The sequence below is a fragment of the Kwoniella pini genome, chromosome 1 (assembly GCF_000512605.2).
Source record: "Kwoniella pini CBS 10737 chromosome 1, complete sequence".
Taxonomy (NCBI): domain Eukaryota; kingdom Fungi; phylum Basidiomycota; class Tremellomycetes; order Tremellales; family Cryptococcaceae; genus Kwoniella; species Kwoniella pini.
The window spans coordinates 678,986-699,063 of NC_091716.1; the positions used below are offsets into that span (position 1 = coordinate 678,986).

Consider the following 20,078-nt stretch of genomic DNA (forward strand, 5'->3'; position numbering starts at 1 on the left):
GAAAGGAATTAGAAAAAAAATAATGACTCCTATTCAATTACCTAATATATTAATTTATTTAACTGGAATTATAAGACCAAAATTATTAAGACCTAATCTTAAAGTAACAAGTAAGGGATTTTTTAATTCATATTTTTGTTTATTATATAATATGATAATTTTATTTTTATTAATCAATTTTTTTTTTTTTTTTGAAAAAACATTATAGGTATTGCTCAAATTAATTTTAAATCTTTAAAAAATCAAGGATATAATGCAATTGTAATTGATAAAGATAATTGTTTGGTAAATTTATTTTTGAACATCTTTTTTTTTTTTTTTTTTTTTTTTTTTTTTTTTTTGAAAAAAATGATTTTTAAATCAATTAAAACTCATTAATGAATTTTGAAAATTTTTAGACATTACCTAATAAAGATGAAATTTATCCACCTTATCAAGTGAGTTATTTAATTTAATTTTCAAAATCATATTTATTCATTGCAAGATGCTGATGATCCTAATTGACTAAGATAGCATGGAATAATTTATTAAATACTTTTAATCCTGAAAGAGTTTTAATTGTTTCAAATTCTGCTGGAACGAAAAAGGATCCAGGTGGTATAGCTGTGAGTTTATTTTAAATAACAAAATTGATTATCAAATCATCTATTATCTACTATTTGAGTGGTTATTGTCTTCATATAATATATTAGAACTCAGTATAATTGAACTAATTAAAAAAAATTCCGAATAATTTTTATAGGCAGAATCTGTATCACTTTCACTTAAAGCTCCAATTTTAATTCATGGTCAAAATAAACCAGGATGTTCAAAAGATATAATATCATATTTTAAAGGAAATTTAGGTAAACCTATTACAATTAGAAAAAAATTAATAAAAGAAAATGAAAAAGTAATAAAAGAAGAAAAAGAAGATGAAGAAATGTTAAGATTAAGATGGGAAGATGAAATTTATAAAAAACCTTTATTAGGTTATAATCATCCTTCTGATTCAAAATTAAATGAAAGGAAAGGAAATATAGTAACAATTGAAAAACAATTAAAAAATTCAACAATTTCTAATAAATCAAATGAAATTGAAAATAATAATAATAATAATAATAACAAAGAAGAAGAAGAAGAATTAAAATTAATAGTTATTGGAGATAGATTATTTACTGATATATTACTTTCACATAGATTATCATTATATTTAAATAAATCTAAAAATATAAAAACAAAAAATTCATTACCTTCAGTATTATCAATTTATACAACATCTTTACCAAAATATAATGATGTTAGATTATTACGTTGGATAGAAGAAAAATTATCAAAATCAAAAATAAAAGGTAATTTTAATTTTAATCAATTTAAATTAAAAGATAAAAATGAAGAATCAATAAATTTAAATTTTATTGAAAATAAAAAACAAAATAAATTTATAGAATTTTTTAAATGGTTTAAAATTTCAAAATGGAAAGAATTTTATAATTCATTACCACCTTTAAATTTAAAAAATCCAAAATCATGGAAACCTTTACCTATATTATTTGGATTAATTAAAAATTTAAATTATTTAATTTCATTAATATTTAAATTTATAATAGTAAAAAGTTTGAATTTTGGATATAATAAATTCCAATTTTTTTTTAATAAAAAATTTCAAAATAAATCTAAAATTAAATTTCAAGAATAAAAAAGAAGAATTGAAAAGGATTAAAAAATTATTGAATCAATCAATCAACCGAAATGGGATAAAAAAAGTGAAAAGATAATATAGTATAGTATTAATTCTTATCATTATTGAAATAAATTCTATTATGCCTACATCTGGAATTTTTTTCCTTATATTTTCATATTTCTCGTATTACTATGAGTTTTATTAACTGTCGATCATTTAATGTAATATCAATAAATATTGAGTAGATTATTAGGATGTTGTTGTTTGAATTGAAAGTCAAAGCAATTATGTCAGGTTAAACATGGTCTGAGTGTGATTATGGACGTGTATATGATGACTCTTGACTCTAAGTAAGGTGTGTTCATTTGAGTGGAATGTGTCTTGTGTTAGAATACACGAAGGGACATGCTTTCTTGAACATGTAATTCGCTCGCAAGAACTAATTAATCATGAACCCGAAATTTAGAATATCATGCAATGGATTTTATGACTAGTGAATACAATGTAAATTTTCTATAATTTTACAACTACATGAAGGTAAATTGATTATTATCAGCATACTTATTGGCAATATTGATTATCTAGATGAGATCTTTTCACTTGCCATTATTAAAATTGGTGTTTGAACATAAATCAAAATCCATATTCTGTTTCATTTCAAGCTCTCCTATAAGACTGTCCCGCTTACTCCGAATAATCCAAATCTCCACCTCAAACTACATCTTCCTCCTCATCTTCGTCTCTTCTAGGTTCAAGCGATTGCATAATACTCATAGCTTTTACTAAGAAAGGTTTGAGTTCTGTCAATTCTAGTGGAGTCAGATTTGTGACCTGTCATTCGACAAAAGCGTTAGCAAGCAATCATTCAGATTTCAATTTTAGGTTGGCTATCCGTCATTGCGATGGGGGAAAAGTGTTCAAACTTACTTGAAGATAACTACCTCTCATCACACCTTCACTTTGTAATCCTATTCTAATTTTGGCTTGTCTAACTTCTCTCAGATCTTTTAGCAAACTACGTAATAATGAAGGTTGAATTAAATCATCTGGAGCACTGTTATTGAGAGTAGAGTCAGTAACCGACTTCAGATTGTTTGATTCATTTAGCTGATAATGATGATGAAAATGCTCACACATCCAATAATACTTTTGATATTTCAATAAAGCGTCGAGGTAATGAACAGAAGGCTTCCGCATTTTCTCTTTCCTCCTTCAATAGATTCTGCAAACGATCTATTCCAATGACTCGTATCAGCTTGGTTCGTAATCGATGCGAAGACTTTTTATGATCTATGATCAGAGAAGTGTATATTCACCTATACCTAACCAATCTGGCGGTACAATTCTACATTTCCTTTTCCTTTTCAACGATAATGCGAGCCATAAAGGTACTTTAGCTGCTGATGGAGGTTGAAAGGGACCATATATACCCTGCGTCATTTCATGTAAGCTTGAGCCCCCTCTGATTGGAATCTCAGAAGATGGAAGCTTACACTCAATAATCTAACCCTTGTCATTGAAAATAACGGTACGATATCTATAGTTTCTTCTTCCGCCAAAAAGGTTAATTCGTCAGGTGTTAAACCATTCTGTAGATGTTTAGGAAGAGCCATATTCTGAAACTTCTTCTCGTTATTTCAAGCCGACACTTGATTCACCAACGGCAAGCTTTTCCTTATGAGAATGATTTTTGACAAGATTATTCAAGATTTTAACGATCAATCTGCTCATGTTCATGATTATTCAGATTCAAGCTAATCTCCCATTCCCGACGCGTCCAATTAACTGATTAAAATATTGAAAAGCCACGCGATCAAAACACGGAAAAATCCTAGTCTCCACGTGTTTTGGCTTTGGGATTTTGATTATCTTCCCCTGAGCGTGTTAGTTTAGTTGTCATATTGTGAGCTTGTCACCTAGTTCTTTCGTTTTTAAAAGGCATTCATCAATCTTATCGGTGCATATCTATAGGTTCATTTGACACGACAAGATATTAAAAGGAGCTCTTAGATAAAGCTCAGACTATATGGACGGTCTTTGAAGCTAAAAAAAAAACAATCGTAAAACCATAACAAGGAAAGAATACGTTCACGACCATTCTTGACGCGCCAGATCATTGGGAATTTCGCTATCAAGTCACTTTGTCTTGTCAAAATTAAACCCCTTCGTCGATATATCGTCTTTCATAGTATTTGGGAGGGATATCTCCATTCGCCGATATGCTGAGAGAGGTCAAGGTAGGCCTTGATGATTCAAAGGGTAGACCGGGGACGTTATATGGTGAGTTTGATTATACCTTTTTAACGAACAACACATATCCTTTCATGACCCAAATACGGAATTTCTGTGTATACTAATGCTTCTCTCATGTGATATAGGTTTATCAAATCGTATATGGTTGCTATTAGTCGGTGTAATAGGTTTATTTACATTCTCGAGATTCCTTTTTCGTAAGTTATTCGTCATCTCGGCCTTCTTTCGAAAGGTGAGAAGTTGTCTGATCCGTATTATTTGATTTTATTAGCTACACCAGACGTGGTATCGTCCCCTTACTCTTCTTCGGGTGGTCTCTTAACACCTCGAGACTATTTGAATGCCTCCGCAGCAGATCCAGCACCTTTCGATTTCTGTCCAGTCTTTGGACCAGGTGATCATATCGCTGAAAAGAGGGGACAATGGGGGTTATTGAAATCTCGTTTACATATGGGTAGTGGTGCTAGAATCCAGAGAGTTGTGCAGAAAGCTATGGCGGGATTACCTGTTTCCATCAGTGTATTGGGTGGATCTGGTGAGTTGGTGTTCCCTGTCGATCGAGGACCTGCACGGAAGGAGCATATGATTGAGCCTACCACATCTTTCGGAGTTTTCGTCCATGAATATTCTTCACTTGATGCATTCGAAGAGCGAAGCTAATTTATCCTTCACATCTCCAGTCTCCGCCTGTCATGGAGCTGGTGACGATCCAGTCTCACCTAGATGTTACCCTGCAAAATTCTTCGATTGGTGGAATTCAGTTTTCCCTCATCCAGCGTCAGAATTAACCAATGGAGCAGCAAGAAGAACCGACTCGGCATATTTCGCTTACTGCTCAATGCATCATTTGCCTGATCAAACTGATCTAGTGATTTTGGAATTCGATGCTACTGATCCAAAGTAAGTGGCGTCCGTCGACTTCAAACTGTACAGATGTACAGAGCTAAATAAAATACCTTTTTACTCTCAGCGATGCCGAATGGCTTACTCATTTCGAACTACTCGTCCGATCAATCCTTACTCGACCAGATCAACCTGCCGTCATTATCTTAGGCCATTTCTCTCCTCAAATTCAAGCTCAAAATGGGTTTGCTGGTCCCGAATTATTACATACTGTTGTAGCTCAATTTTATGATGTTCCCCATATCAGGTTAGTCGGTATTTCCGTTTCAACGTATTTCCTTTGTTCCAGGCTGACATTTTGCGTCTTGAATTTTCAGTGCAAAAGGATTACTGTACCAAGATTACCTGTCTGATCCTGAACAAGCTCGAAGTGCATACTTTACCGATCCCGTGCTCGCAAATCCAGCAGGACACGAATTAATTGCGGATTTGATCATTTCATATATGCAATCTCAGATCTGTGCAGGATGGGCAGCTACAATGGGACACGCATTTGATGTACCTTATATGGGAGCTCCAGATCAAAGTGTACTAGGTCTTGAAGGATCATCTAATATCGATGGAGGAAGTAAAGAGGAAATAGAAGCTGAAGGAGGAGGATTAGCTGCTAAATTAAGAGCTATAAGAGTACCACAAGCTATGCTTTCTGATCGACCTTCCGATATTCTGAAATTTAGAGAAGTAAACCCTTTCTGTGTATCGGCGAATGATCTTATTAATCCACTTCCACCTTCCCATTTCTTTGGATCCGGTTGGTTTGCATATCATCCCACAAAAGGAGCTGCTCAAGAGGAAAAACATTATTGGTATGCTGAATTAGCTGGAAGTAAATTTAGAGTGCCAATTACCTTGAGTGCGGGTGAAGTGGCTATTTACTATTTACAGTGAGTCTAGTTTTTCTATTTGCTCTCTTGAATACAGTCCTTTTCTTTCCTCTTTTCAATCTGGACAGAATATATTTTAACTGATGATATCGCGTTCTGTCAGAAACCCTGAAGATCGACCTTTAGGTAGAGCAGCATGTTGGGTAGATGATAATTATGCGAACGCGGTAGAGTTGAGCGGAATTGCCGATGTGCACGATACTACAACGACGTGAGTAAGAATGTCAGCGTAGGAAAATATGTCAAGTTGTTGATGAAATTACTCTTATAGATTGACGATAATCGATTCTAACGTCGCTGCTGGAAATCACTACGTGAGTACTTTGGTCTCTCATCATGATAATATTGACTCGCGACGACGAATGATTGATTTTTATTGAATCTTACAGGTTGAATGCAACTTATTAGGAACGGAGGGACAAAAGACAGCGCCTTTCAAGATGCTGGGAATGTGAGTTCCGTTTAATTAAGGTGAAAGTGTGCATGACAACTAACGATGAGATGGTCCGATAGTTTCGGAACATAAGCAATATTACAAAATGTCAATGTCTATTCACGACAATACATGTCCTTCTTATATAACCTTTCCGACATATACCTTGAACAATATCCCTCTTATACCTTCTACATTCTACATTCGTTTTGTAAAATTCCCAACCATAACAATATAGACGCTATGAATCTCATAAACAACAAATTATAACGTTCTTGGGACTTAGTACTTTAACCTATTCATACAAATTATACTTGAGACGATCTAATAGAAAGGAATGAAATGAGTCTTGACCCTTTTTTCAGAAATTACATTACAATTCATAGCTTGTTAAAATTATCTATGATATGCAAATGAAATGTAAAAACAATTTTTGTGACATACGCACAAATTGACAATCAAAGTTCATTTTGATGTTGATAATGATTGCTTATTTATACATGATTAGAATATCTATCTACTTTTCATTTATATATATATATATATATATATAACTCGTATAAAGACGTGAATTCTTTTTTTTAAGCTGTTACACCTACATCCAAAGGTGGATTAGGAGTTTCTATAATTTTATTATTAGAAGATTCAAATTCAGAAATTGGATCATCTAATTCAATATTAATTTGATGAATTCCATCTTTATCAATTAAAATACAATTAAAATTAAAGTTTATTGTAATTCCTTATAAATTTAAAAAAAAAAAAAAATTAAATTCAGCTTTTTGTTCTTTTTTGATTAATTATATTATATTTTATCAATGAAAGAATTGTTTTAGACTTACTCTTTTTAACTTCATCAACACATTTTTTTAAAACTTCAATACCTTCACGTTTATTCATATCATTAAACCACCATTTATCCATTGTACTTAAACTAACATAAACACCCATTCCATGTGCAGCATAAGGTACAATTGCTTTTGTACCTAAATAATCAATCCAATATAAATGAGGTTTTGAATTTGTTGTATCATATCCTGCTAATAATAAATTAACTGAATAAGGATGTCTTGATCTAATTGATTCTGCTAAAGTTCTACGAATCCATGCAGAAGCAGGTTCAGGTAAAAGAGGATAATGATTTCTATTTAAAAACCGTTTATCAGTCCCAACCTAGTTAATTTTTTGATAAAACAAAACCAAAAAAAAGGAAAGATTTAAATTCACCTAATATGATATAATCTCATATTTCTTTCTACGTATTCAGCGAAATTATTTGTATCTCCAGGTTCACCACCATATGCCATAGCTAAATGAGGTCCAAGTGTTTTAATTTTATTTTCATCAGATTTCATTCGAATAATTGAACGTCCTGCTGACATATCTGAACAAAGTAAAACATAATCTTTACCTAAAGTATGAAGAAATATAGTAGTGTTAATTATCAAGTCCTCCTTACCTTTTAATCATTAAGCTTTGGAAGTATTGTACATACCTGTTAGACCGAATGAGCATTCCATGATGAAAGGTGTCTATGAGATCTCGGGAGGTTGTTTGAAGAGTCAGAATAAGAATTGCTGCACTTTCGAAAATTGACAAGGCAGTATTGTATGTGTTGTTAATGAGATGGAAGATTTGCAATTTCTCTTGGGCTGTGCTTGATACTAGAAGACTTGTATGAAAGTGATGCTCAAGTCAAATGGTATAATCTAACCTCAATCTTCAAATAGTAAGTGTATGTGTGAGTGGTGATGATGCTTGCGCGTCTGAAAGTAGCGTCAGCGTTATCCGGGGGTAATCTACTTATTTAAATGGATGACTCATCTAATTTACATTAGTATCTTTCGGTTATTTTGACTGCTATTACACGTCTTAAACCCTCACGTCACTATACTAATATTATTATTATTATTATTGTTATTGTATTCATACACATCGTAACAGATAATCGTAGACGTGTCAGAGTCCAACTCAAACACTCTGGGACATACCAAGTGATCCCAATAGCCTTTTCTTCTCGTTCTGACTCTTTCCCCTCTCAACATCAGCAGCAGGTAGCTAAACACGATGGCCTTTACGACCGACTTACCACCCCTCACCCTGCTCTTGCAGGAAATTCAAACGGTTACCTCTGCTATGAGGCGTAATCAAAGATGGGCATCGACTTCATCTTCTTCCTATGCTTCGTCCTCTGCACCCTCGTTGAGGTCACATAGGACAAGTAATCAAGGTTTAGCCAGATCTGCAAGTCGAAGAAGTGGAAGGGGAAGTGTAGGCGGAGCGGATGAGGGAGATTTAATGGATGGCTTCATCGAGCTGAGGAGGACGTTGAGTGGTGTAAAAGGTATATCAATTATCGATGTTCTCCTGCATGGCAATTGCACTGGCTGATTTGACTTCCCCATATAGATATAACATCATTGTCACCGATAGACATATGTGCACCCTTTTTAGCTTTGATTAGATCACCTCTGACCTCCGGACCAATCACATCCTTATCACTGTCATCTTTGAATTCAATAATACTGGCAATACTTCCCTCATATCTGACGGCGCCAACATTAGAGGTGACAACATTAACGCCTTTACAATCTTCCTTAATCCATGTTACATCAGCTTTATCACAATGTCGATTTCCCTCATCATCCCCACAACAAGACGAATTAGTCTTACTTCGTTTATTGAGGGTAATAGACTCTTTAGTCTCTCCTATATCCATGCCCGTCACTCCGGATAATAGTGCGTATGGAATAGGAAATATGTTAGATCACATGGGGGATGAGAGCGTATGTGAATTGCTGGAAGTTGGTTTAGGGATGTTAGCTAGAGCTAGATTAGGCGAAGGTGTCAGAAATTCAGCTCAAACTACAGTTCAGGGCATAACCAGGGCTTGCTTCGTCAGATTGAAATCCCTTAGACCGGAAGATGTAGAAAGATTATTAGGCACAAATGAGACTCAACCGAAAACCACGATCAAAGAGGAAGTGAAGCAGGAAATAGTCGAAGACAAACCTAGTGAAACTTCTGGAGCTAAGGAAGATACAGAGAAGGGTCCAGAAAATGAAACGGAATCCAATAAGGCGGAAATTACAGAGCAGATAGAAGAACGAGAAGAGCCAGCAGGCGTTGCAGGAGAAAACATGCAAGAATCAGGTGAGGTCAACATTGTGATTCTGTATCTGCTCAGCTGACATGATTCATAGTAGATACAGCACCTTCCACGTTCACGCCATACGGGCTGCCGACCTTACTTGAGCTCCTACGAGTGCTTATTGCTTTGCTCAATCCTTCCGATCAAGCGCATACAGATTCCATGCGATTATCGGCATTGGCGATACTGAATACAGCTTTAGAGGTCGGCGGGTCCAGTTTAGGTAATTGGCCCGAGTTAAGGGAAGGTGTGAGGGATGAGGGCTGCAGATACTTGTTCCAGGTGAGCTGAAAGACTACATGGACTACATGATTGTGAAGAGAGCTGACGACTTTCACTATATCGTTAGCTCACCCGTGCTGATTCACCATCGCTTCTCGCACAATCCCTCCGTACCACTTCCACCTTGTTCTCGACGCTTTTACCTCAACTCAAACTACAACTAGAATTGTTTCTATCATACCTCATCGACAGACTCACTCCCCCAAATCCCTCTCCCATTCCTACACACCTTTTAGGCCGCTCAGACCCAACCTCTCGACCGGGTACGCCTAGCCTCGGCGGCCCTTCAGATGGTCGAGCAACACCCAATGGCGAAAAAGCTCATCCAGATACACCGACCGCAGGAACGCCTCGACCGTTAAGCCTTCTTCCACCTGTTCCCAACGAAACCAAAGAACTCATGTTGGACACGCTGACGCAGATAGCTCTAAGACCAAGTTTCATGGTTGATTGTTGGGTAAATTTCGACTGCTCCACCGAATCTGAAGACATCTTTGAGCGACTGATCACCTTTTTGACCCGTGGTGTATATCCGACTGGACCTCCAAAAGCAGATGGCTCTTCACACTTATTCGACGGATTAGATAATGCACAACTCCTGTCTCTCGAAATATTACTCTCATTCGTCAGCTCAATGGCAGAACGATTGGAGAGCGCGGAGGAACCTTGGAATCCCTCATACACAGGGTACGAAATTTTGACAGAGCAGAAATCACAGAAAGCCGTCTTACTTACCGGAGCGACTTTGTTCAATCAAAAACCTAAAACTGGTCTAGCTTTCTTAGAGAAAGAAGGTATGATCGTTCGGGATCCTGCTGGAAGAGGAAGTGATGAAGAAGAGAAGTATCTGGCAATCGCCAAATTCCTCAGAAATTCCAGCAGGCTGGACAAGAAATTGGTAGGAGAATATATAAGTAGGCCGGATCAGCTGGGTCTCTTGAAGGCTTTCATCGGATTGTTCGATTTCAAAGGAGTATGTTTAACTATGTCTTCCTGCGACCCGATGAATCTTATGGACTGACTCGTCTGTCTCAATAGAAATCAATAGCGGATGCAATGCGAGAGTTGCTGGAAACCTTCAGACTCCCGGGCGAAGCTCAACCCATAGCGAGGATCACGGAGACCTTTGCCGAGCATTTTTTCTCGTTCAGACCCGGTGAGTGTTTCTGCGGATTAGAGTTGTAGATATAGCATTGACTAGTGACCCTTGCAAACCCAGCCGAGATCGTGGACCAGGACGCCGTATATGTCCTCGCTTACTCGGTCATCATGTTAAATACGGATTTGCATAATCCGCAAAACAGGGTAAGCTGCTTCCTTCACTTTTCAAGATACCTTCTGATGCAATGACCCTTGTAGAAACGAATGAGCATCGATGATTATAGGAAGAATCTGCGAGGCGTCAATGGGGGAAAAGACTTCGATCCTGAGTACCTTGCCGCCATACATGAGTCTATCAAGAAACGAGAGATCATCCTGCCAGAAGAGCATGCTGGACAACATGGATTTGAGTACGCTTGGAAGAGTCTTATGCAAAGATCTAGGACTGCTGGTGAGCTACACCTGACTTCCACTTGAATAATCTTGGCTGACTGTTAGTCGTCAGGCCCCATGATGATCTGCAATACATCTGTGTTCGACGAAGCCATGTTCAAGCTGTCCTGGCAACAGCTCATCGCCTCGTTTGCATACGCTTTCACCACTTCTGCGCAAGACGAGCATGTGATACAGAAAGCTATAACGGGTTTCCGACAATGTGCATCGTTAGCTGGTCACTTCAAACTGCTAGAAGTGTTCGACACGATCGTACAGTCTCTCTCGAGCGCGACAGGACTGCTGGACGAGACACAAGATGGCTACCAGATGTCAAACTATCCTTCGGTAGAGAAAGAAGGTCAAACCTTGACAGTCTCGCCTTTGTCCATACGGTTCGGACAATCTTACCGATCTCAACTTGCCACTGTGGTACTGTTCACAATAGCCAATGGAAATGGAAACGCAATCAGAGAAGGATGGTTATCGATATTCGAGATGTTCCAAACGTTATTCTTACACCAATTACTCCCTACTCCGATGTTACAAATGGAAGATTTCTTGGCAGGAACTACGACTATACCAATGAAAGCATCCGCGCCTGCTCCTCAGCCAGAAAGACGGCCCGAAGGTGGATTACTTTCAACATTATCGAGCTATTTGCTAAGTCCGTACGGGCAGAGTAGTGAAGTTCTAGTGATGGAGACTACCGAGGAAGATGTAGAGAATACGCTAGTTGCAGTGGATTGTTTATCAAGCTGTAAATTAGAAGAACTCTACGCAGAAGTACTAAATTTAGAGGTCGAAGCTCTCATACCAGCGTTGAAGGCAATACGATCGTTGGCCGAATCGAGGACCACAGCGAAACTTCAAGCTAGATCCGAGGTCCGTGGTGAGACCGGGTCGCCAGTTCTTGTTCGCTTTGAGGGTCAGCTGCCCTATGATCCTGCTTGTGTTTTCCACCTTGAAATGATGGTCAGTCTTGCTAGTAGAAGCAAATCTAATATAGCGGAAACATGGTATGTCTTCGTCTTCTGCTCGTGAAAGCTGTATCGCTGATACCCCACGTTCAGGCCAATCATATTCGAATATATCTCTACGTTACTGTCATCGGCTCAATCGTACAGCGTCTTACTGATAGAAAGGGCTGTCGTTGGATTATTGAGATTATGTCAGATCGTCACTGAGACCGTATGTTCTTCCTCTTCCCCCATTTTGGCTATGAGCGAATGAGCAAGTACGTGAATGCTAATTCCGTATATGTCACAGCCTGAATTGCGAGATCAGTTATATATCGCCCTTGACGTGTTACGGTCATTACCCTCGACGGTCCTGAATTCGGTATCAGAACAGCTCATGGCTGGAGTAGCCAAGATACTTGAAAAAGACGAGAACGTGGTGTCATCACAAACTGAATGGAACTTAGTGATAGCTTTATTCAGAGCAACAGTTGCCCATCCAGAAGCTTCTAAAGTGACTCTGCGGATCGTTCAGAAAATGGCTTCTCCCTCTTCGACTGGACCAGGCCTGACCAATGATAATTTTTCTGGAACTGTCGCTTTACTCGACGAATTTGCTACTGCTGCTGGGGCAGCTGCCGCGAATAGGTCGCAACAGAGCAGGAGAAGTTCGTTGAACGCGAATCAAAACGCCAGTCTGTGAGTGAGGGTTCTCCGCTCAGCCATCGGGTTAGCTGACACGTATATCGATGGCATAGGGGACCGACGGTCGAAAGGGGTTTGACTGCTCTTGATTCTCTTTACGAGTTGCGGAACGTTATTCCTGGCTTGATGACTTCGAGCGGGCTGAACGAGAGCGATGGTAAGTTGTATCCTGATTTCTTGAAAGCAAGACAGTCAGGCTGATACGGAGTCAAGTAGCTTTCAACGCATTTTGGCTGCCGCCCCTTTTGGTTATAGGAAAACAATGTATTAATGGCTGTCAACCAATTCGACAAAGGGCGATCTCGTATTTACAGCGTCTACTTCTATCTCCTCAACTATTATCAATATCAGAGAATGAGAAAATCTTACCCGTCATATTTGATAAGATTCTCTTTCCAGTTCTTGAAGAATTGCTTAAATCTTCTCAACAATCACAAACTTACGCTCCATACGCTGATCAAAGACTTAAAGCTGCCACTTTACTTTGTAAGATATTTTTACAATATGTCGTTCGACTTATAGAAAGACCAAATTCCAAATCAACTGTCGAAGCGCTATTTTTGGGTGTCTTGGATAAATTGGAGAGGTTCATGAGAGGTGAAAGGGATTTATTGGTGAGTTGATTGAACGTTTCTCACTATAGTATGAAACTAACAATCTTGCCTGTATTCAGAATGAAGCTTCAGAATCTCTTAAAAATGTCGTACTTGTTATGCATTCCTCAAAGTTACTGGTACCTCCATCACCAAACGATACGGAAGACAAGAGAACGCCAGATCAAATTGAATTATGGAATAAATCTGTGGAAAGAATAGAAAGAGTCTTACCTGGGTTCCTTGATGAAGCCATCCCGCCCCCACCTGCTCCCCTACACAATCAACCCCAAGTCCAAGTTCAGAATGGGCAGTAAAGGCAAGAATTATAGATACAAACATATCTTCATTGTAGTCCACTTAGACATTAAGAAGATGTTAGATATGATTAAGCATGCATTAGTCTGAAAGCTTATACTTAGCGTGCGATGTGCTCAAAACCCCTTGCATATGTGTAAACCGAAATCATGCTTACTCGTTTCAGACAAGCTGGGAATGTGACTCAGAGCTATTATTCAGGTCAATTAGGCTAGATTAAGGCTATGACGTTTATAATCAATCGGTGCAATTGCCGTAAAGATAAAGATAACCGGTACCATATGAGAAAGGTAAATCCCGGTGATTGAATTCAAAATACAAACTCCACTTTACATCATCATCCTTGCTTATTAAGTACTGGTTTTTAGTACAACCTAATGAATTCATCAGGTGATGAGCGTTAAGTATGATTTACCGGTTCCCATCATCAGATGTGGGTATAAATATAATAAGTTGAATAACAAAACCTCTTTGGTCCTCCTTTTTTTCTTTTCCAACTATCTTACTTGAAAAAAGTCCTCTTTTATTTGATTTTAATCTAATCTAATCTTATTTCTTTCAAAATGCCTCATACTGGATCATGTCTTTGTGGATCTGTACAAATCAAAATTGATTCTACAGAAGAAAAACAAATAGCCTGTCATTGTATGTTAAATCATTTCTTCATCATTTCCTTCTTATTTGGTAGTACAATTTAACGATATATATATATACATACCATTTATTTAATTTGTAGGTACTGATTGTCAACATACTTCTGGATCTGCTCATTCAACTAATATCTTACCTAAAATCTCTCAAGTTCATGTAAGTTCAAAGTAACAAGTCAATTCCTTTTTTTCCATACTTTATAAGAAATTTACCATAATTGACGTAAATGTTTTTTTTGGGTAAAATGATTAGTTTACTGGAGATGTAAAAGAATATAATTCAAAAGCTTCAAGTGGTAATACAGGTTAATTTTATTTTCATAATTTTAATTTTTGTTAATAAACTCTTAATGCTTATTATCATTTTTACAAAATCATTAAAATATAGTTACTCGAGTATTTTGCGGTACATGTGGATCAGCTTTAGCTCATGAATCTAAAGCTTTTGGAGATTCAATGGCAGTTCGTAAGTAAACTTATTTACTGTAACTCTCTGATCAAGCTAAATTGATCTTTTTATTTATATAGAAACTGGAAATTTACCCGATTTTAGAAGTATTCCTTTTGCAGCTGAATTGTTCGTTAAAGATAGATGGACTGGTATTCCCCAAATTCCTGAATCTGATCAAGCTCAAACTATGCCTGATGCTTAAGAAGCATTCATTATGAACTTCCAGAAAATTTATCGGAAGTGTTTGAAAAGTGAGAATAGGTGGGAAGGAAGAATGTGGATTGAAGGAAATTGAAAGTAAAAAATAATGATTTAAAGTATTTCAATTTATGTACATCTGCTACAAAAGTATTGCATCTTCGAACCGGTGAACGCAGTCGATCATGGTTGAGATAAAGTTGAATTACTCTTATATTGCGTAAGTCAGTTTGGCTTATCATGAGAATACTAAATTCCTAATCTGAGCAAGGATGTGACTTTTAATATACTCATCATGATCAGTTGAGACGTCTTCTGCTAGTCTGCTCTTCATACTGAAATGCATTACCATTCCTTTGAAATCGAAGGATTCCCATACAAACAATACAAACTGATAGATTCGAGCTGATCTGAGCCAAAACAGCTCCAACTTTTGTAATGATTTAACCCACTTCCTCATCTATGTTCCCAATTTAATTATTTCAAATCACCCAAGTAATCTAATCTCCAAAACTATGAAGTAGCTTGTTCCATCTGTTCTCTAGCAATGATTGCTTTATCCATATCAGCAATATCATCATGTTCTGCAGGTCTTTCAGGAATAAGTCGAATTAAAGCCGTCATACAAGGTACAGTAAGTGCGAAAACAACGCATAATACGTATAAAGGAATTTTTTTATCACCAGTATTTGCGTTTATACCATATGATACAGCTTGACCAGCAGTTTCAAAAGCTCTAAATAATCCACCTGTTCTAGAAGATGATTTTACATCTGAAGAAAATGTACCTAAAATCCAATAAATTGAAAGTTGAGTCCAATATCCAGTTGTAAAAATTATAAAATATGGTAAATATGCTTCTGCCCATCTTTTTCCATGACTAAAAGATTTTATAATCTTTATTAGCTCAATTGATCATTTAAACAGTGAAAAAAAATTTCAAGTAGACAAACAAGACTTACATTGAATAATCGTATGCTATTTTACCTTCTTTAGCAAATTTACTATATTCAATACCTGTCCAAATTAAACAAGCTGCTTGAGGAATTGCCCACATTCCAAATGCTACCCAACCTTTTTTCTTTTGACTCCATTTTTTGTTATCCAACATACTTCCATATGCCATGACCATAGGGATTACAGCAGTTGCTGTTTTATGAATTAGGTTAACTTTTTGTTCTTTTTGGAGCTATTGGATAATATGACTCACGAATAATAAGAGAAGATAAAGCTCGAGCACGAACAGAAAAGTGTAAAGAAAGGTAAGTTCCATATACACCTCCGTAAAAGAAGGAATAGAAGGCCGGCATGAAAACTAGCCAAGTCTACACGAAGAAGTACAGTATCATTAGTATTAATTCATATGATATGTGTTGAAGAGTTGAACTCACTCTTTTGTTTTGAGCGTGTTTCCATAGAGCGACGAACTCTGCTTTCCATGAGATATCCCTTGAATATGGTACTTTGGATCCATCGCTTCGTCGAACTTTTTTGGTTGCGGAAAGCAAGAAAGCCCAGATCACTCCGGTACATTCTATTTACGAATAGATTACGATCAGCTTGTGCGTCAAAATATTATCAGTCATAGCTACATAGAAGAACATACCGAATCCGATGAAGATTAAATAAGTAGACCAAGCGATACCTCCAGATGAGGAGGCTTTGGAATTGTTTGAGAAATTGATAGCACCTCCAACTACACTTCCAGAATTTCTCATGGCCGACCAGATACCTATTGAATCGAAAGTTGTTTAGCTTGGATTTAAAATAACTTGCGTGATCGCGCTTACCTAGGTATTTACCTCGCTCATGTAAATGAGGATAGGATAACATGGCAGTAGTTTCACCTACATAAAGGAAACCTGAAGTGAAACCTCCCAATATCTACAATCAATCAATGTGATTTATCAGCAACATGCCAAATATTTACAAGTGAATGTATTCTCGAGTATATACGGAAAAGGTACTCACTCTACTGAAGAGAAGATACCAGTCGACCTTGTGTTTAGCGCTTACATAATATCCTGAACCTGACAAAGGAAAGGTGACAGCGGCGATCATACAAGACCATTTAATACCGAATTTATTGATAAGTGGACCACCGAAAAGAGTCATAAGGCATGACATTGCGTATTGTAAAGACGTAGCTAAATTGGCTAAATAAGGAGTTGATAAACCTCCACCACCAAGATTCGTTATAGCATCACTCATTGCTGGACCGACAAACGATAAACTAAAAAACAAGAAAAACTTTTTGTCAGTCATTCGGATCGTAAAAACAACGCAAAGAATTGTTGTTTTAACTTACGCTCCGAACATGAACATCTGAAATAGAGTCCCTCTGTAAAATCGAGTTGATTTCGAAGCATTTAAATAAGCTTGATCAATTTCAGTTTCTTCTAATGCTAAATGTGTTGGATCTTGATCATCATATTCGACATCTTTGATATCTATTTGATCGATGACTTTCTCATCGTCTTTAGTGCTGTGGAGCTCACGAGCGGACATCTTGCTCAACTGCGTTTCGTTCATGCAGGATGATATGAGTTCCTCAAATTGTAAATTCAAGTATACCAAGCAGGCTCAATATATATATACATATATATATTATATATGTGTGCAATCATGCATGCATCTGGATGAAATGTTCTGCCGATAAGGTCCATCGGATTTCAGCGAGTTAGATGAAACCTTATCTATAATGACAATTTGCCGACGCTTCCAAGTTCCCGAAATAACGACGTTATTACTGCTTCAGGTAGAATCAAAGGGAAACGCCAAGAAATAAATCGTATGTTTGCGTCGCTTGACAAATATTTATTATTGATATAAATCGGACCAATCCTTGTACACCGATAAGAGACCGTCGATATATAGGGTCAAACAGCGATCCGGAATACTCACTGCGAAATAGATTCAACATTATTGCAGGGTTTTTCCAGGATGACGAAATGCATTCTGGCATGTACGGCAGTCGGCTGGCAACTGAGTTGATGACCCGGGACAAGAACCAGGCCTCGTCGGCTAGTCGCAGATAAGCATGGTCCGATTCTATGTGAATCCTGCGTTGGTTCCTATTTTGCGGTACCCCTTGACACAAACAAATGAATTGTGTAGGGTCACATCAACATCTACTTCGATACTTATCCCCACTCCCTTATTTCACCCCACGCGTTGCCGATATCTTTTCGCCAAACACCCCCGGGCCGTATAATCCGCTAAGGCATTTACATAATCACGATGCATTGACACGAGACGACATTGATAACTCAGCCTTCTCGAATGAGGTTTATGGACCCTTTATGAAATATAGAACGTATATTCCGACGAACCATCGACATTGATCCATTCTCTGTGATAACCTTGCCATACGCCCGGACCACACTGCCTGCCTAAGACACCTTCTGTAGGTTCACGGAAACATGCGCATAACCATCCATGTTCTTCCAACTTAGGTAACATCGCCAAGCTTCCATCTGAAGATTGACAACTCTCGACGCAATATACGGGATCGTAAACAATTTCCGAATGATAAGGTGCGCTCCATAATGAGGTGTAGCAACCGTGAAAGATCCAAGGTATGTTGAGGTAATCAACCTAATGATACATGATTTCAGCGATTCAATACTCTTCAAATAAGCCAATGATTGGGCGGTATATGGGTCATTGACGCATGTGAAGTGCATGTGATAGTCGGCTTACCGAGACGTCATCTAGGCCACCACAATTCCCTTCAGCGTCTAAACCTTTTGCTACCCATTCAATCAAAGGATGTTCCTCTTTAGGTGCACAATAACATGATTTAGAGTGAGGACTGAAGTATGCCAATCCGAATGGCTGATCATTTCGACATAGTAGCTATGGTGATCTCGTCAGCCCTGAAACATCCGCGACGTCAGAAGTGTGATCGTGACGAAAGTTGATATGACGTTTGGTGACGGCTTACTATACAGCCATCTCTTGTCGGAATCTCTATGCCTTTTACGCCATGCTGTATCAAAAGTTGTTGAAAGCCGGAAAACGTTATGCATCCGATAAATTGTATGTAAGAAGGTTCTGGTACTGAATATTCGTTCTGGTGAGCGAGGTAGTCGACGTTTACTGACGTATAAGAAGGCTGGAAGAGCCGTTGATGGGCGATTATTGAGGGAAGGATTATCAATTGGTAAACGATTGATAACAAGAACCGCATTCTTGAGTAAAGAAGGAAGTGTGCAAGAGTAATATGACTATATTGAGCCTTTGAATTGAGCCCTCGGATCACAGTGGAACAGTGAATTGTGATAACGTCGAAATGAAGGTTGTTTGTGTATCTTCCTTGCTGATATTTTGGGTTCATTATTTGATGGATATGGTGATGTGACGCTTCGGACTGAGCTTGAACCAGATAATGACTGATGCACGGACTTCCTTTGACTCTCTACTTGTATCGTTTCGCTAAACATGAAGTCATCAAATTATGCTACATGTATACGATTCGGCAACTATGTTTCAAGGATTCATTACTTCTCACTTTGCAGATAGAAGACGGTCAGCAATTAACGCGCTGACTAATCGTAGTCGATTGAGCAACCGTTCCGTCATGTTGCTTGGGTCAAGTGGAATTAGATATATGACACTGAAACCCCCCCGGCAATCATTTTGCGATTGCCCACGAGTAAACGGCTACCAATGTGCTCTAGTCAGCCCTCAGATCACCTGTGATCTACTTGCCTTAGTGATAAGGTAGACACCATCCGTCAGTCGTGATACATTGCCTTACTATTCGACATGCCTATCAACTGAGTTACAATGCTGTTAAGATGGAGAAGAAAATTCCCTCAAATGCCACATATGAGACCTGGAATCACGCGGAATACAACCGAAGTGCAGATGACGCAGTTTGGCTCAGGGAAATTCAAAGCTTTTGTTTACGTAACGAAGATGTCTTTACACCGTACTAAAGTTTTGACGAATTGCGATGACAGCGGTGAAAAAACACCCATTGTCGTTATCCTATTACCCTCCTCCTCAATCGACAAAAAGGTATATCATACTTGATATTTGTTTATAAAGCGTTCAACGACGCTCCTATAGACATAGCCGTCGTACCCAACCCTCTC

The 20,078-nt window shown here is 37.7% G+C and overlaps 8 protein-coding genes across 8 annotated transcripts; 4 read left to right on the plus strand and 4 right to left on the minus strand.

Moving 5' to 3' along the window:
• Positions 1 to 22: 22 nt before the first annotated feature.
• On the plus strand, positions 23 to 1,678 carry I206_100262 (uncharacterized protein; the record flags this gene model as incomplete). The annotated part of the gene is made up of 5 exons (XM_019152837.1): positions 23 to 110; positions 209 to 285; positions 399 to 437; positions 510 to 605; positions 743 to 1,678. The coding sequence occupies 5 exons, from the start codon at positions 23 to 25 to the stop codon at positions 1,676 to 1,678; spliced, it is 1,236 nt and encodes a 411-aa protein (XP_019014975.1).
• A 696-nt stretch (positions 1,679 to 2,374) lies between these two features.
• On the minus strand, positions 2,375 to 3,276 carry I206_100263 (DNA replication complex GINS protein PSF2; the record flags this gene model as incomplete). Its single annotated transcript, XM_019152836.1, has 5 exons — positions 2,375 to 2,494; positions 2,591 to 2,717; positions 2,797 to 2,896; positions 2,980 to 3,094; positions 3,157 to 3,276. The coding sequence occupies 5 exons, from the start codon at positions 3,274 to 3,276 to the stop codon at positions 2,375 to 2,377; spliced, it is 582 nt and encodes a 193-aa protein (XP_019014974.1).
• A 606-nt stretch (positions 3,277 to 3,882) lies between these two features.
• On the plus strand, positions 3,883 to 6,158 carry I206_100264 (uncharacterized protein; the record flags this gene model as incomplete). Its single annotated transcript, XM_019152835.1, has 9 exons — positions 3,883 to 3,943; positions 4,042 to 4,113; positions 4,188 to 4,451; positions 4,597 to 4,816; positions 4,887 to 5,066; positions 5,137 to 5,703; positions 5,807 to 5,914; positions 5,975 to 6,017; positions 6,093 to 6,158. 9 exons carry the CDS (start codon positions 3,883 to 3,885, stop codon positions 6,156 to 6,158), a joined length of 1,581 nt encoding a protein of 526 aa, XP_019014973.1.
• Positions 6,159 to 6,717: 559 nt separating this feature from the next.
• On the minus strand, positions 6,718 to 7,656 carry I206_100265 (uncharacterized protein; the record flags this gene model as incomplete). The annotated part of the gene is made up of 4 exons (XM_019152834.1): positions 6,718 to 6,878; positions 6,979 to 7,280; positions 7,364 to 7,547; positions 7,632 to 7,656. 4 exons carry the CDS (start codon positions 7,654 to 7,656, stop codon positions 6,718 to 6,720), a joined length of 672 nt encoding a protein of 223 aa, XP_019014972.1.
• A 547-nt stretch (positions 7,657 to 8,203) lies between these two features.
• Positions 8,204 to 13,676, plus strand: I206_100266 (uncharacterized protein; the record flags this gene model as incomplete). Its single annotated transcript, XM_019152833.1, has 13 exons — positions 8,204 to 8,480; positions 8,546 to 9,289; positions 9,343 to 9,569; positions 9,637 to 10,542; positions 10,608 to 10,725; positions 10,789 to 10,874; positions 10,929 to 11,121; positions 11,176 to 12,121; positions 12,176 to 12,293; positions 12,372 to 12,760; positions 12,820 to 12,923; positions 12,983 to 13,380; positions 13,440 to 13,676. The coding sequence occupies 13 exons, from the start codon at positions 8,204 to 8,206 to the stop codon at positions 13,674 to 13,676; spliced, it is 4,743 nt and encodes a 1,580-aa protein (XP_019014971.1).
• Positions 13,677 to 14,240: 564 nt separating this feature from the next.
• On the plus strand, positions 14,241 to 14,980 carry I206_100267 (uncharacterized protein; the record flags this gene model as incomplete). Its single annotated transcript, XM_019152832.1, has 5 exons — positions 14,241 to 14,322; positions 14,414 to 14,484; positions 14,581 to 14,632; positions 14,716 to 14,793; positions 14,856 to 14,980. 5 exons carry the CDS (start codon positions 14,241 to 14,243, stop codon positions 14,978 to 14,980), a joined length of 408 nt encoding a protein of 135 aa, XP_019014970.1.
• A 509-nt stretch (positions 14,981 to 15,489) lies between these two features.
• I206_100268 (uncharacterized protein) lies at positions 15,490 to 17,484 on the minus strand (the record flags this gene model as incomplete). Its single annotated transcript, XM_019152831.1, has 8 exons — positions 15,490 to 15,856; positions 15,939 to 16,125; positions 16,187 to 16,301; positions 16,368 to 16,510; positions 16,583 to 16,708; positions 16,767 to 16,860; positions 16,948 to 17,209; positions 17,285 to 17,484. The coding sequence occupies 8 exons, from the start codon at positions 17,482 to 17,484 to the stop codon at positions 15,490 to 15,492; spliced, it is 1,494 nt and encodes a 497-aa protein (XP_019014969.1).
• Positions 17,485 to 18,276: 792 nt separating this feature from the next.
• I206_100269 (uncharacterized protein) lies at positions 18,277 to 19,168 on the minus strand (the record flags this gene model as incomplete). Its single annotated transcript, XM_070202163.1, has 3 exons — positions 18,277 to 18,573; positions 18,679 to 18,834; positions 18,923 to 19,168. 3 exons carry the CDS (start codon positions 19,166 to 19,168, stop codon positions 18,277 to 18,279), a joined length of 699 nt encoding a protein of 232 aa, XP_070058264.1.
• Positions 19,169 to 20,078: the final 910 nt, after the last annotated feature.